Here is a 15,812-nt window from a genome sequence, read left to right as displayed (position 1 = left end):
ATTAATAAAGATAATATTGGCTAAATTGTTTACTCAATCATTCTTTCATAATTTGATAATTATATATTTATTTGTTTATCCTAACTTAATAATAAACTATATTTTAATAAAAATGCTAAATAAATTTAGAATAGTTTGCTTATTTATATATATTTTTGAAAAATGGACACTATAATATGGAATATTACTTTTTATATATTATATTTACAAAAATAAATACACTGAAAAGAAATTTTAATATTTATTTTATAAATTTTTTTTTCATATCCAAAATTAGCTAAAAGACATGGTGCTTATAAAAAAATTCTTTTTGAGATAGGAAAAAATCAGAAAAAAGCAGTAAATTCTTTCTTTTGATATGACCAAAGTTTCTGAAAAATTTAATTAAAAATATTTGAATACATTGACAATACAATAATATATAAGATCTTAATTGCTTTCATCATATCACTATGGTACTTATTTTCTAGCTCCCAAATTATTTATTTCTAATTTGGCACACTTAAATTGTAAATAACTCAAGGCTTCAATATATTTGCATAATTTTCCAAGATTTTAGGTGTTTTTGCTTTATCAATATATCTAACATACTAGATTTTGATATGAGTTAACATCGTGTATGTCATGGCTATGACTGCAAATTAACCAGCATCTATTATTTGTGTGGCTATGTAATTTAAGATTATTACTACAGCTGCTGAGAGCATATGATTGCATAATTAAGATGAGCAACAATGATCAACTGTCCAGTAGTTTATATAGGATTAAAAATGGAAGATAATCTTTTAGAAATTTAATATCTCACAATAATTTTCTCGATTACTTATCTAGCTTCCATCATGTCATCTAAGAGGAAGCTCTAACCACCATATAGTTTTATGATTTGGATTGGTCGTTTATATTCTCTTCTTCAAGAATTGTGATTTGGTTAGGCCTATAAATTTTTTCTTATTAGTCCATTCTATAAAACTTTGTCTAAAATGGTAAGAGAGAGTTATATTAGTTTCATGACCTTTTGTTAATGTTAGTTGCTTAGAATTATATTGCCTTATGGGTTTTTAAAAACATTAACAATTGAGGCATATGTATGAATTAATTAATCGGTTTTATCACTTGTAATTCTTTAGACGTGAAATTTTTTATATCAGCAATTTAAAATACTTTATACTGTAGTAAATCGATTTTGTATTGAAAAATTTGTAGAAATGTATTGTTTTAATTATTTATATTCTAGTTTTAATTATTTATATTCTAGTCTTAATTATTTATATTCTAGTCTTAATGATATTTATATTCTAGTCTTAATGATATTTATATTCTAGTCTTAATTATTTATATTCTAGTTTATTTTGTAGTATAATATAATAAAAAACAAAATATGAAAATAAGAATAATCCTTCAAGAGTTTAGTAATTTTTAAAAATATATTAATATATAACCCGGCCGAAGGCCGGGCAAAAGCGGACCGAAGGCCCGCAAATTAGGGGGCATGGAGGGCGAAGCCCCCATAAAATTTTTTTAGTTGAGCCCCCTGAGATTGTAAAGGCTAGCGACGCCCCTGAGTAGCGCGCTACTTCGCTACTTTTAAAAAATATAATGAATGTAAGTATAAACATGAAAATTTAAATATAATATCATAATTAATTATAATTTATTATTTAATTTTGAAATTTAAATATATTTTTAATTTATATTTTCAATCTGTGTTAATAATCTAAAATGGCATCGCCCATGGATATCCAAATCCTTGAAAGTGATTCAGACATGGAAGATTCATTGGAAGAAAATGTACTTTCTAATAACGATTTCCCATTCCCTAGATTTGAAAAATTTTTTTAAATAAATATTAAAACAAAATCTGGATTCAAATTCCTGTGCTTAAAATGTAAAAAAAATATATCATCAAATCAATCGAGTAGCTATAACCTGAAGAAACACCTAAAGGTAAATTGTTATTTTTACATTAGAATATTATTTATTTTATTAGACTGTTCACGCCAATTGCTATAAGGAAATAGAGAAACATATAAAAAATTTTGGTATCGGAGAATCTTCATTCAAAAAATCAAATACTATCCAAACCAAATTAGCAGATAATAAACATGCCAATATTTCACAAAAATTGGCTGATAAAGTAATTGTTGATTTTATTATTGAAACAGTTCAGCCATTGTCCTTGGTTGATAATCCATCATTTACTATGATGATTAAAACTTTATCCCCTGGCACAACAGTTTTATGTCGCCAGACACTTAGAATAAAATAGCCGACAACTTCAAAGTGATGAAAGATGCTCTAATAGTAGAGTTATCAGATATATCTTATGTATGTACCACGGCAGATAGTTGGACACATAACAGAAGGTAAAAACTTATTTATATTTATAAATTGATCTGATTAAATATTTTTAGAGCTTATTTGGGAATCACAGGCCATTGGTTAGATCCTAGGACTTTAAAAAGAAGATCTGTAGCCTTAGACCTTAAAAGGATTATAGGATAAAGGCTCAAAAATGGCGATTATGACAATTGTCACTTATCTATGGTACATCTTCACTGAAATTTTGATTTAACATGTCTACAATATATATTTTTATCTATTTCATTTAAAAAAGTTCAAAAATAACCATCATAACAAATGGCTCTTTTCTATGGTGCATTTTCACTTAAAAATTTAAAAAACTATGATGAATAGTTAATCCAGAGTATTATAATTTAAAGAAGCTTTAAGTAACTTTCCCGCCTATAATATTAATATATACTAAATGTTATTTGACTTTTGGTCAAAAAAAATGATCTAGATATTGGGTTAAGGGTGAAAAAAAGCAACCCTAACTTTAAGTCGACTTTAAAAAAAAAGATCCATATTTTGGGTCGGATTGAATAAAACGACCCGATGTTTGAGTCTGAGTCAGAAAAACGACCCAAACTTTGAGTTGGAGTCGAAAAATACGACCCAAACTTCAAGTTTGAGTCGAAAAATATGACCCAAACTTCAAGTTTGAGTCGTAAAAAACGACCCATATTTTGGGTCGAAGTCGAAAAAAACGACCCAAATTTTTAGTCGGAGTCGTAAAAACGACCCAAATTTTTAGTCGGAGTTGTAAAAAACGACCCATATTTTGGGTCGAGGTCGTTTTTTTCGGCTTGGACTTGGGTCGGAGTCGAAAAAAACGACCCATATTTTGGGTCGAAGTCGTTTTTTTCGGCTTAAACTCGGGTCGAAGTCGTAAAAAACGACCAAAACTTTGAGTTAGAGTCGAAAAAAACGACCCAAAATTTGGGTGAGCTCTGTTCGAGCCGACTCGGCTAAGCCGATTAACAACACTAGATGCCAGACATATGACGTACTTGCAAATAAAATTATTGACATCCACAAGTTTTAGGATTCATAATAAAGTTTGCAAGATGGTTACTGATAATTGGTCTAACTACCTGAAGGCATTTAGGTTATATCACAAATTTATTTAAATATTTATTTTAAGTTATGATTTTTTGGGCAGTAAATTAATCATAATGGAATGGTTATTATTTAATCTATTAAATATTTAGTATTTTAATATTTCACGTTATTTATAGAATTTTTATTAACTAAATACACACATATTTTGGTAATATTATGATTATCATAATTTATATCAAATTATAAATAAAATTAGTGAAATTAACTAATAAAATATAAAACAGAGGTGGATTATTTCATTAATTTTTATTGTACAGTGTCATTGAGCTAATCTAACATTTAATAAGAAATGGTTATTGAATATTTCATGGATGATTAAATTTTTACTATATTTATTTCTTATTGATTAATTGCCATCAGTACAGGGAATTCATTCAATGTATTCATTTGATAAAATATTTTTGCTTAGTTACATTATAATTCCTGATGTTCAAAATTTAGAATACTAAGAATTGATTTTTCCACTCCATTTTTGATAAATATTACTAGACATTTACTGATGAATAATTTAATTTGTCCTATTTAATATGAATATAGAATATTTGGTGAGGATAATGCTGAAGATGAGATACAGAATGAAAGTCAACATGTATTGGAAGAGGAGGAAATAGGTGTTGATGCCAATGATATTAATGAGATCTTAGAAGAAGGTTTAAATTATTTTATAATACATGTTAATCTAATCAATATTCTATAGGATCTTCAACTAACTCCACAATGTTACCCAGCCATAGAGATGCTCCTGTCATAATTTAAATTTGATAGTAACAGTAGATGCTGAAGGAGCTTTAAATGATGAAGATGTTAAAAGGGTATCAAGAACGACATTTTATAAATGTCAAACTTTATGGAATAAGCAGAACAAATCTCCTAAAAGTTCTGAAATGTTTAAAAAAAAATTAGGGAGGTATTTATTAACCCCTAATCGTACAAGATGGAATTCTGTATACCAAGCAATAAAACTAATCGCTTTTTTTCTGGAGGAAAGAAGATTAGAGATTAATTATCTCTGTGATCTTGTTGAAATTGAATGTATTAACGATGAAGAGCATATTTTATAAAAGAGTATACAGAAGTAATTCTAATTAATAATGATTCATTTCCATATCATTTTAATTTTTTAGGTTATGCAATATGTTGCTGTTTCCCTTGAAATTTTGGAAGGTGAGGATAATATGGAGATGGGGTATTATGTTCCCACTTTAAGTATCCTAAATACCAAATTAAAGAGATTGAATAATCTAATCTTATGCCAGCCCCTAGTAGACTCTCTGTTAAAAGGCATTGAGAGAAGGTAAATAAAATTTATATTGTTTTGATTTTGACTGAAGATTTATTCTAACTTAATGTTTAAAGCTAAAAAATTTATAAAATTTTACTAAACTGGTCATAAAAAAAATTTGTTTCATTTGTTTCTAAATTTTTTTTTTAAAAAGTAGCTTAAAAGTAGCGGCTACTTTTTTTGACAAATAGCTATAGCGGTAGCGCGCTACTTTTAAAAATAGCGTTTAACAACTCTGATAAAAATAAATATCAATGATTAATTTTAATATGAACAATATTTTACCTTTTTTTACTTAAATTTTTTTTATTTAGCTGCACAATTAATATATTTTCAAAATTCGTCTCACTCAAATTACATCTATAAGGAGATAGTATAAATTTAATTGTTAAAAAACATCTTTCCATACTAACTTGGGTAGCCGGCACTGCCAATATGATATCAGATTTGATGTGTCATTTATAATAATATTTTGGATTTAATTTTTCAATTTATAAGCTTTAAATATTTTATAAAAATGTTGTAAAATGACAATATACTAAAGTTCATAAAAATTATGACCGACACTTATCAATCAAAAGTTATTGATGCTAATCTTTAAAATAATTTGAAGGTAATTGAAATTTTTTCAATATACTAATAATAATTAGTTTTATAAGCATAAAATCATGATGCTCGAACCGGTTCAGAGAAATTTTAGCATTTCGGTTCAAGTTCGGCTAGAATATTTTTTAGCGTTTTAGGTTCGGTTCAGGTTCGATAAAAAATACCGGTTTTTAGCGGTTTAAAGGTTCGGTTTGGATCCCTGCCCTCACCATAACATACGTGGATCTTTAAGTTTTACCGACTTACTTTAAGTAATTTTTTTTAAATATTTTTTATAGATAGTATATATTTTAGATATGTGATTAAAAAAAGTGTATATCCATTAACATTTTTTATATTTTTTTAAAATAGAAAAATAAAATCATGAATAAATTTGAAAGAAATAAAAATTTCTTCAACCAATTTATATTATAAATAATGTAATTATAAATTTATTATAGAATCAGTTAAAACTTAAAATTTTATTTTTATTGGGTTATTAATGTTTATTTTTATTGGCTTATTAAGCTCTTATTTTATTGGTTTATAGTTATTTATATTATTTAATTTTAAAATCAACCATTTTTTATTTTAATTAAAAAAATCGTAGCAAAATGATTACAACAGGACATAATAGTACATCTGCCAAAGGCACCAAAATATAGGAGACGGTAATTAAGAAGATGTTTAATTTTTATAGATATTATTACAGAATAAATCACCACAAGATTTCATGTTTGAGCTTACCTCTGGTTATCAGAAAATAATTTTTAAGTCTCAACTGACCCATAATCTGCATTTCACATGTTGATTTTAATAACGAAATGATTGCAACAAGACATAATAGTATATCTGCCAAAGGCCCCAGCATATAAGAGACAGTAATTAAACAGATGTTTAATTATTTTCTTTATTAACTAAGCAAACTTTATTTATTTATTGAGATTCTTTAGATACAGAATATTTAAAAATGTAAGTAGATATTGATAAATTGGTATTGTATGATATTTCCAGAGTTCAAATATTGTTTGAGATAAGATTTTTATACTGGCATATTTTGGGGTGGTAATATGAGATTAATGTTTATTTTTCAATTGGCTAAATATAATTTAAATTTTTTGTTAAATCTAATTTATAAGTACTTAGGATTAGTGAAGAAGGTTTATTTTCTGGCATGGGAAGATAATGATAAATAGGTATTTTAAACTATTTGCAAAGTTCCCATATTGTGGTAGAGATAAAAAAAAATTTTTACTACCATATTTTGCGATGGTGAACGTATATTTTTCATAAATCTTTATGTAAGGAGTTAATGTTTTACAGTGACATGCTTGATCAGGTTATCCAGGCTATTGCCGATACCTCAATTACTACCAGATTTTTCTATATAGATCCTCCTGGTGGATCAGGTAAGACGACATATCTTTATAATACTCTACTACACTATCTTAGAGGACAACAAAAAAATGTCATACCCTTTGCTAACACATATCCTCCATACTTCTAACCTGTGTAGATTGTCCTGGGTTCAATTGCAACGATTTTAATCTTCCATCTCCTGACCCTATCACTCAATCTAATTTATATGACCCAATAATAGAAGCAGATGTCGCAATGATAATGTTAGCCAATCTAAATGTTTTACAGCGACATTTGATCAGGTTATCCAGGCTATTAACGATACCTCAATTACTACCAGCTATTTTTATATAGATAATGGGAAAAAGAAATACTTTCAATCTCCTTATTTAATGGAATTTACTTCCAAATTTTAGAAAATTCACTGAATGTTCTCAAAAAAAATTTTCCTGTAATAGTTCATGATTTTTTTATTCCCGTCATTCTTTATGGGTTATCAACTAGTTATATATATTCTATTAAAAATAAATCATTATTATCACGTAGAATTACATTTACCTAAAATTTAAGTTTTAAAATAATATATTTATTCTATATTAATTTCTTTTAAACCATTTTATATTAAAAATAATGTAACTATAAATTGTTAAATAAGATAATAATATAAATATTTTATAGAATCAAGTTAAACTTAAATATAATAAATAAAGAATACAAGTTGGAAATGTAATTAAATCCAGATAATTTGAATTGATAATATCTTCCAATATTTATTTGAATTTTTCGTTGTCTTAAATAATCTGGGTTGAGGCAAAATTGTATTTTTGGAATATTTTTTAATAATGTTAGCAGATTTTTTTAAAAAATACTTTGATACTCTTTAAGCCTACGATTGATGACCCAAGAATACATTTAATTATGCACTAGGAAGAAAAAAATTATATATTGGAATAGATTTCTCATTTTTTGAAATTTATTTTTAATTAAGGACACCTATTTCAAGGGATTTCTCTGGATAAGACCTAAGTATGGGTTTAAATCAAGATTGATAAATTTGTAATTTAAAATTCTTACGGGTCTTATATAAAATGTGATAAAGTTCTTACTACATAATCCAGCCTTTTAAGAAATTCACAATATTAAAAAATCTCATAAATTTATTATGAGATGTTGCAGATCTAGCAAAAACTTAAATCAATATTTTCATTTAATTTCTAATAATATTTATTTCAACAAATATTATAAATAACAGTTTAACAAATATATAATATGCTAAATGAACTCTTTTAGTTATGAAAATGGGCTCTAATATCATCCAGACTTGCATATACATTGTACATATATAAATAATTAAATATCAACAATGCTTAATTTAAGATAATGTTTGAATGATAAATTTCTTTTAATAATTATAATTTGGTGGAGTCCATAAGATGATAGGGTATGGAATGAATACGATCTTGAAAATTAGCCACCTTTGTATGAATTTTATCCTTTTGCGTAGCAGCGAATATGCAAAATACCTTATTTGAATTTTTTTTTGGTTATTAGAATCTGAAGATTTATTACGTGTTAACATAAATTAAAATTTAGGGTACATTTTAATTTTAAAGAGATAAGTTCTTAAATCAACGAAATCATATTACTATAAATTGAATGCGGGAGAAATAATCTTAACTAGGCCTATTATAGACACTTCAATTATATTTATAATACCAAAGCAACAAATTTTATTTTTAAATCATAAAAATATTTTAGTTCTAAACTTGTTCAAGTGTGGATTGAGTGATGGAATAATCTTGAATATGGTATTTGTCTCTCACGGCTTCCAAAGCGTCAAATATCAGAGATAATTTCAAATCATTCTGAGGAAAATGAATCTACGGGAGTGTTTTGTAAATTTAAAAAGGAACACTTATTCGAAATTATACAAAGATAATATTTAAAGCTATTGGCACATCTAGCTTTTTGCAAACTTGAGGGGATTCACATTAAAAAAAAAATTTCAAATATCGAGGCTTGCGTAATATTATTTTGGCTAAAATCTTAATTTAAAATAGAATAAATTGAACCGTTTAACATAATTCTATTTAAAATTTGCAAAATTAAATAAAATCCTTATGTAAATTAAAGATATTTTAATTGTGAACAGAGTTGTTAAAGTAGCATGTTAGCCAGATACCTTTTTGGTAGCGATTGCTAATAGCGCGCTACTTTTTTTGCCAAATAGAAAATATAAACATGAAAATTTAAATATGAATTTATCATTAATAATAAATTTAAAAAATGTTTATGCAAATGGATATCGAAATCGATGTAAGTGAGTCAAATGATAATATTAATGAAGTGGAAGATGCACTGGAATGAAATTCTTAATAACAATAATACCAATTAACCTTTTCCAAAATTTGAAATGTATTTTCAAATTAAATGGTAAACAAAAGTTAGCTACATATTTATCTATTTAAAATGTCGAAAAATTATATCCTCAAAATAAATCTAGCAGCTATAACCTCAAAAAACATCTAAGGTTAATATTTATTTTTATTTTTTTAGAATATGACAAAATTTTCAAAAAGGTAGAAAAAAAATATCTTAATAATTTTGGTTTAGGGTGACAACATCCAAAAAAGACTAATTAAATTCAAACTATTGATTAAAACTAGTGCACTTTCAAATAATTCACAGAAACTTGCTGATAAAGTCATATATAAAGCATTTTGACTGAATTTGTTCAACTTAAAAGCCAAATATTTATTAAATTTTAATGATTAAGATACATTTTAAATATACTAATATTTTTTAACTAATTAGATTCTCCTACCTATACAACGATGATATCTGTTAGCTGCCATTATTCATCCCAATTCTAAATTTAAGATCACCGTGATAGGCTCTTGATAAAACTAAATAATCTATACCGCATTGGTTAGAACCCAAAAATAACTTATAGAGATAATTTTTAAATAAAATATTCTAATCTAATTGAAAGTCCACTGATGCATTTTTAATCACAAAATACTCAAAAGAATATTTTTGTTAATTATTTTTATTTTAAAAATTTATGTATAAAATTGTATATATTCAATTATCCACAAGTGCTAGTCTTGAGCGATTATTTAATGAGGCAAACTTATACTTAATGGTCGCAGGTCTAGACTTGGGGATAATATGGAAATGATTTTATTATTAAAATTAACAAAATAAATATAGAATTATTTTGATTATATTAATTTATCTTTTTATATAAATTTAATCAATAAAACGATATTTATAAATATATATATTTATAAATGCTACTTTTTGTATAGAAAATTACATTATAACTGTTAAATATATTTCATATTTTATTTTAATCTAGTTTAGCATAAATACACTTCAATTAAATATAGTTTTTTTTATAACCCCCTTTTGTTTTGTCTTAAATACATAAAAATTAAATAAAGTTTATTAGGTCTCTCTTGTTTGAGTTAAGCAAATTAAAGTAAAACATATGGTTTTTGTGTTTTCATTAATCAGGGGTTTTTCATACTATTGGAGTCAACAAATATAAGTTAGATATTTAGTTCTCAAAGATCGCTCTGACTCAGAGGTATCATTTGAGTTTCGAAAAGTATGGGGGGTAGGTTTTATCCCCACTTATGTAAGATAAATCAAACAACGCAAAAACATTATTTTTTTCATTTTGAGCCAATTTTATTTTATAATTACATTTTATTTTCCCTATTAAAGGGCCTGTTTTTATGTTTAAAAGATATACTTTTTTTTTAGTTTAAAATATTATTTTCAATAAGATAATTTTGATTTATAATTTTGATAAAATAATTTTAGGTTTATAAATTTTTTATAATTAATTTTTTGTTTAACCTAATAAAATTTAAAATAAAGATATACGTGTCATTTATTTAAACAAATGTTTTGGCATATAGCGATAGCGCGTTATTTTTAAAGTAAGGTTTAACAACTTTGTGTGTGAGGCTCCTCTTACCTACCCTAAGTTACTGCGTAAAACCAAGGATCCAAATCTTAACATATCGGTTTCAGATAAAAATAAGGGTTCAGTTTAAAAAAAATTATTATATTGTATAGATAAATTTTTTTTTAAATTTTATCGGCATAAAATATATGAAACAACTGGTTTATTTTATTTTTATTGCACATATAAATAAAAATTTGTAAATTATAACAAATAAACATTGTTTATTAACTATAAACATAAATAATTAAAATACTATTGTATTGAGCTGGAAGAAAAATAATTTCAAGATTCTTTTCTAAATTTACAAGGGGAAAATATAATTAGTATAGTAGAGGAACATCTCTACGCTAACTTTCAGCTGGCATCGTCAAATAGCAATATGAAAAATATCTAAAACTAGCGGTAGAAACTTACATACCAAAAGTTTCAAACACATATCATTTTAAAGTTAAACTTCGGGTGATTAATTTGTAACGACTCCTTTAAGGGTTCAACAGGTTCGGTAACAATTTTTTTAAGTGACCATAAGAGAATGATATGTATTTTAGACAGTTGATAAATAAAGTGTAGTAAATTAACATAGTGGTACCAAAATACGGCTTTCATGTTTTTCTTTGATATTGCAAGTCGGAAAAATAGATTTTAAGTGATTAATCAATAAGTCGATATATGACGTGACATAGTAAGGAGACAAAGCTTCCAATTTCAACTTTATCGTGACAAAATAACCTTCCCCATATCTATATTAATAAAATAAATAAATTTTTTAGTTTAATTAAAGTGCTGGTCTGATCAGATCTAAAAATGTTCTATAATCAATTAACTTTATGTATTATATCTCCCCAATTATCATCAATTAGACTTATATATCAAGATCTTTCAGGAAAAAAATTGAATAAATAATTTAATTAACTCAAATTAATGTGGTTCTGCATGTTAAATAAAAAGTTGTTACTTGCTTTTCAGATGCTGTAGACTTCCTATACATTTTATTTTACCGTTTACCATAATGGCTACCTTAGAACACAATACCTCGCATTCCTCCATACTATGAGAAGTGAATAGAATGCATTTATCATTTATAATTAAGTCTAAAATACAGTTCCAAAGGAAACGGCGAGCTGTGGGATCCATACCTGTTAATAAAGTGTAATTTCTAAATGAATTAATTTAATTTATTTATGAATATTTTATTAATAATTTAAAATATCATTGTTATGTGGAATAGAATAAATTACATATATAAATTATATTTATTGCATTTTAATGATTTTAATATGCTTGTTAAATTTATTTATTTTCGCTCAATTATTATTAATTGGAAATCAAATTTTATACCATATATTTTATACTACATTTATATCAAATTTTCAAAGACTATTATATTTTTAACTTATTACATTTCATTTTACTCAGATGGCTAAGACAAAATATGATAAGGAATGGGAAGAAAAGTATATTATATTATTAAATAATTTTTATTCACCTTGCCTATTAAATATCTTCACTTAAAAAAATATATATAGCCATACAAAAAAATTGAAAAACAAAAAGAAATACAAAATCATGGTATCTAATTATAACAGAAATCATTTGTGTGGTAAATTTCTTTATTTTTATAAAATGCTAATTTTTATTTATTTAAAAAAATGATAAAACACTAAAATATTAAAACAAGTATATAAAAATATGTAAAATTACTAAATAAAAATAAATATATATATATATTATAAGTATCGAAGGCTCTAAAAAGAGCTTAATTTAATAATGAATATGTACCTAAAAAACAAGTATAATTGTGTTTAAAAATTTCTAGTTGAAGTTTTTGCTTAAGAAATAAGGATTCACGATTTTCGTTTGTTATGTTAAAAAATTTTCGTGATAAAGTTTTTTAAAAAAATATGTAGACTGTGAAAAATTGCCGTTAATTGATATGACTATTGGCTGCAATATAAAGTTATTTAATTTTGAATATTTATTAATTTTTTTTATTTTCCCCACAAGTAAGAGGGTTTGAATTAATTGACGAAGGAAAGGAGGAGACGCAGGTTACGTCCCAAATAAGGGATTTCCCATTGGACCAGGGGGTGCAGGTTAAACCGTCAGGTATGAGGCCATCCTGTAATTAGAGACTGGTTTGTTCAAGGATGTTGGGTATTATTAAAAGCGTTATGGATGATTTTATTAATTGCTTTATGCCGGAGATGGCCACCTTGGCTGCGGGTGCAGTTTAGGCCGTGTCTGGCGTTAGGTTGAACGGGTAAGCTGCATTGGTGGCAAGAGTGTGACTGTGTAAGCAAACATCCAAGTCTAAATCCTATAGTAACTCTCAGTTGGTCATTGGTTAAGATCTAAGGTCTAGCTTGGAAGTGCTTCGAGCCATTCATGCCCTCCGTATTTATCGTTGAATTGTAATAGTTGTATATCCCTAATATTGGTAGGGTTAAGACTATTTTGTATTTCTTTATTAGGGTTCGATGATAGATTTGCTAGAGATTTCGGTTGAAAATGTATAACCGTCTGGGGTAAGTAGATTCCATCTTTCAATTGCTGCTGTTAGAAGATCATCTTTGGGAGTTATGATTGATGAGATCACAGAATTGAGCGATTGGGAATTTGAGATAAATAGAGATAGGGAAAGTAGTTTTAAGGGGATCAAGTCGATACCACCTAGTTTAGCGGGTAATTGGGCTAGGGGCCAATCAAAGTCTGATAATGAAAGGTTGAGGATCCTTTCTATAAAGGTCTTTAAGCGAATATTGTGTTGAATGAAAAATTTTGAGGACGTGAATGAGGAGGATGAGTGGAAGAGATGCGAAATAAAAAAGCTGGTGCGATGGAATGTGGTTGATAAACTTTTCCAAGTTTTGCAACTCAGAAAAAGTTTTATCGATAATTTTTTCGGATATATTATTATTGATTTATTTTTTATTTAGCAATTTTACATATTTTTATATACTTGTTTAATATTTTATGGTAAATTAAAATATCAAACCTGTAGTTGGCTCGTCAAGTAATATGATGGGGGGATTTCCAACTAAAGCCACAGCTGTTGAAAGTTTTCTTTTGGTACCCTCTGATAAGTTTTTGATCAGTTTCTTTTCGTTACCCACTAAATCGAGATTAGTTATACTCCAATCCACAACCTATATATTTTATAAGATATTTGGGTTATCAAATTAAAATATATATTGTGATGTTAAAGTTTAAACTAATTTAACCCTTGAGTGGTAAGGTAAAAAAAGTAACGGGGTGATGCAGTAGGATATAAACTCATTAAATTATAATGCTCATTCATTATGTAACCATAAATAAATTCGGTTTATATCTTAATTTAATAATACATGAATAAAATTGGTCGAAATATAGTTTAGTTTTTAGCATAAAATAGGAGACTTATAGAATAGGTAAAAATATCGAAATCTCCTTAAGAATAATTTAAAATCTCTAATGGTTTATAAAAATGTAAATTAAATTTTGTATTTAATATAGAAATATTTTTCCAAAAATTATAAAATCATAATTTCTTTTACATGTTTCAAATTTGTCAGGAGATATACATTTTTATAGAGGAATAATTTTTTTTATTTCTTATATTACAAAATTAGATTAAAAATACTATTAAAAATCTGAAATAATTAATTTAAATAGAAGACTTACTAATTATGTAAATAAATCTATACGCGATCAATATAATTATACAAATGTCATATAAATGCTTGTAATATAATTGGAACGTTATCATTAAATAATATATTAACTGATTGGACATCTTCTTTACAGATGCCTTTTATCAATGCATAGAATTGCAAGATTTCGGTGGTTGTCATCAATTGGTCCAACGAGTCATCTTGTGAGCAATATCCCATAAATTGTCTTGCTACCCCTCTTTTCTTTGTTATGCTTACGCCATGAACAGATATGTCTCCTAGAGTGATTGACGTTTCAGCTGTAACCATTTTAAATGTCGTTGTTTTTCCTATTCCATTTTTTTCGTCATGATTTAAAAACGAATATTTATATTATTTTTTTGTATAGATTCTTTTATTAAATTTTTAAAATGAGCACAATATATAAAAAATATTGAAATATTTGTAAAAAAAATCATGTAAACGATTTAAAACAAGACGAATATAAAAACTATAAAAAAAACATAAGAATGGGGAGGGGAGCAAAAAGAGGCTCTCAATGAGATCTGAAGAAACTAAGATAGTTGACTCGGAACATGGCAATCTGAGTTGGTTGTAACATTTTAAAAGGAAACCCATGATCGCCAATAATCTTAGAATTTTTGTTACCTAAAATCATAAAAAAATGAGAGCACAGGGGGTATAGGGACCAGAGATCTTTATGGGCCAAGTCGACCTGTGCCATTATTAAATTTAAAGTTCGCTTATTTAAAACGGTTGCTAACTTAAAGAAATATTGCCTTTTCTTTCTCTTAATGATAATAAATTTCAGTATTGTAAACAAAATGATTGCCTAAATACATTTAAATAATGTTTATTTTTAATAAATACAATAAATTAAATTTTTGGATATGGGTTTGGGTCGGACTTGAATTTTTTTAATAATAGATATAGGTCGGGCCTGCTAAAAATTTTTTACTGCGAGCCTGGGCCGAGTTTGGTCAAGAGGACCCATGGTAGAAATAGCTATTGGGATAAAATGAAAATCAGAAAAGTCATGGTGGCTTCTAATTTTTGACCTTCAGCTGTATTAATCAGATCAATTTTTAAGTCAAAGGAAAATTGGGTACAGGTAAAATCCCAAGTGCAGTGTTTTTCTCCCTAAACTAAGGAATGTTGTTCAAGCCTATCTGGCCTCTTCCCATTAGACAGGGATAAGTGTACGCCATGAGGCTTGGATATTAGGCCAGCTCTAATTTGTTCGAGATTATAGAGGAGTTAATAGCTGTTTGACGTCTGAACCGTCCTTTAGAATATAAACAGATTAGACCATGTGGGCCTGGTCGATCGAAGTCTTCAGCACCGTTACATTTATGGGGTATACATAAGACACAGCCAAGTACCATAGTCATCATCAGCTCCTTTAGCAAAAGACCAAGATTGCCACTAAGGACAGTTTCAAGCTATTCATGGCCAGAGTTTTTCCCGAGCATATGAGGATAGTCAATTTTTAGGC

The 15,812-nt window shown here is 26.7% G+C and overlaps 1 protein-coding gene across 4 annotated transcripts in view; it reads right to left on the bottom strand.

The window, feature by feature from the left end:
* Positions 1–7,988: 7,988 nt before the first annotated feature.
* The window catches only part of LOC135922528 (phospholipid-transporting ATPase ABCA1-like), a 94,395-nt gene continuing 86,571 nt past the window's right edge, over positions 7,989–15,812 (bottom strand). For all 4 annotated transcript variants that reach the window (XM_065456897.1, XM_065456896.1, XM_065456898.1 and 1 more), the window contains 6 exons: positions 14,429–14,646; positions 13,663–13,813; positions 11,623–11,803; positions 11,257–11,407; positions 8,455–8,568; positions 7,989–8,211 (listed from right to left, as the gene is read on the bottom strand). In XM_065456897.1, the coding sequence (XP_065312969.1) occupies positions 8,098–8,211; positions 8,455–8,568; positions 11,257–11,407; positions 11,623–11,803; positions 13,663–13,813; positions 14,429–14,646 (929 nt within the window). In that variant the 3' untranslated portion in view covers positions 7,989–8,097. The remainder of the gene's footprint in view (positions 8,212–8,454; positions 8,569–11,256; positions 11,408–11,622; positions 11,804–13,662; positions 13,814–14,428; positions 14,647–15,812) is intronic.

The sequence above is a fragment of the Gordionus sp. m RMFG-2023 genome, chromosome 1 (genome assembly GCF_954871325.1).
Source record: "Gordionus sp. m RMFG-2023 chromosome 1, tfGorSpeb1-WG-v2, whole genome shotgun sequence".
NCBI lineage: Eukaryota > Metazoa > Nematomorpha > Gordioida > Chordodea > Parachordodidae > Gordionus > Gordionus sp. m RMFG-2023.
This window is presented reverse-complemented; position numbering and strand designations above follow the sequence as displayed.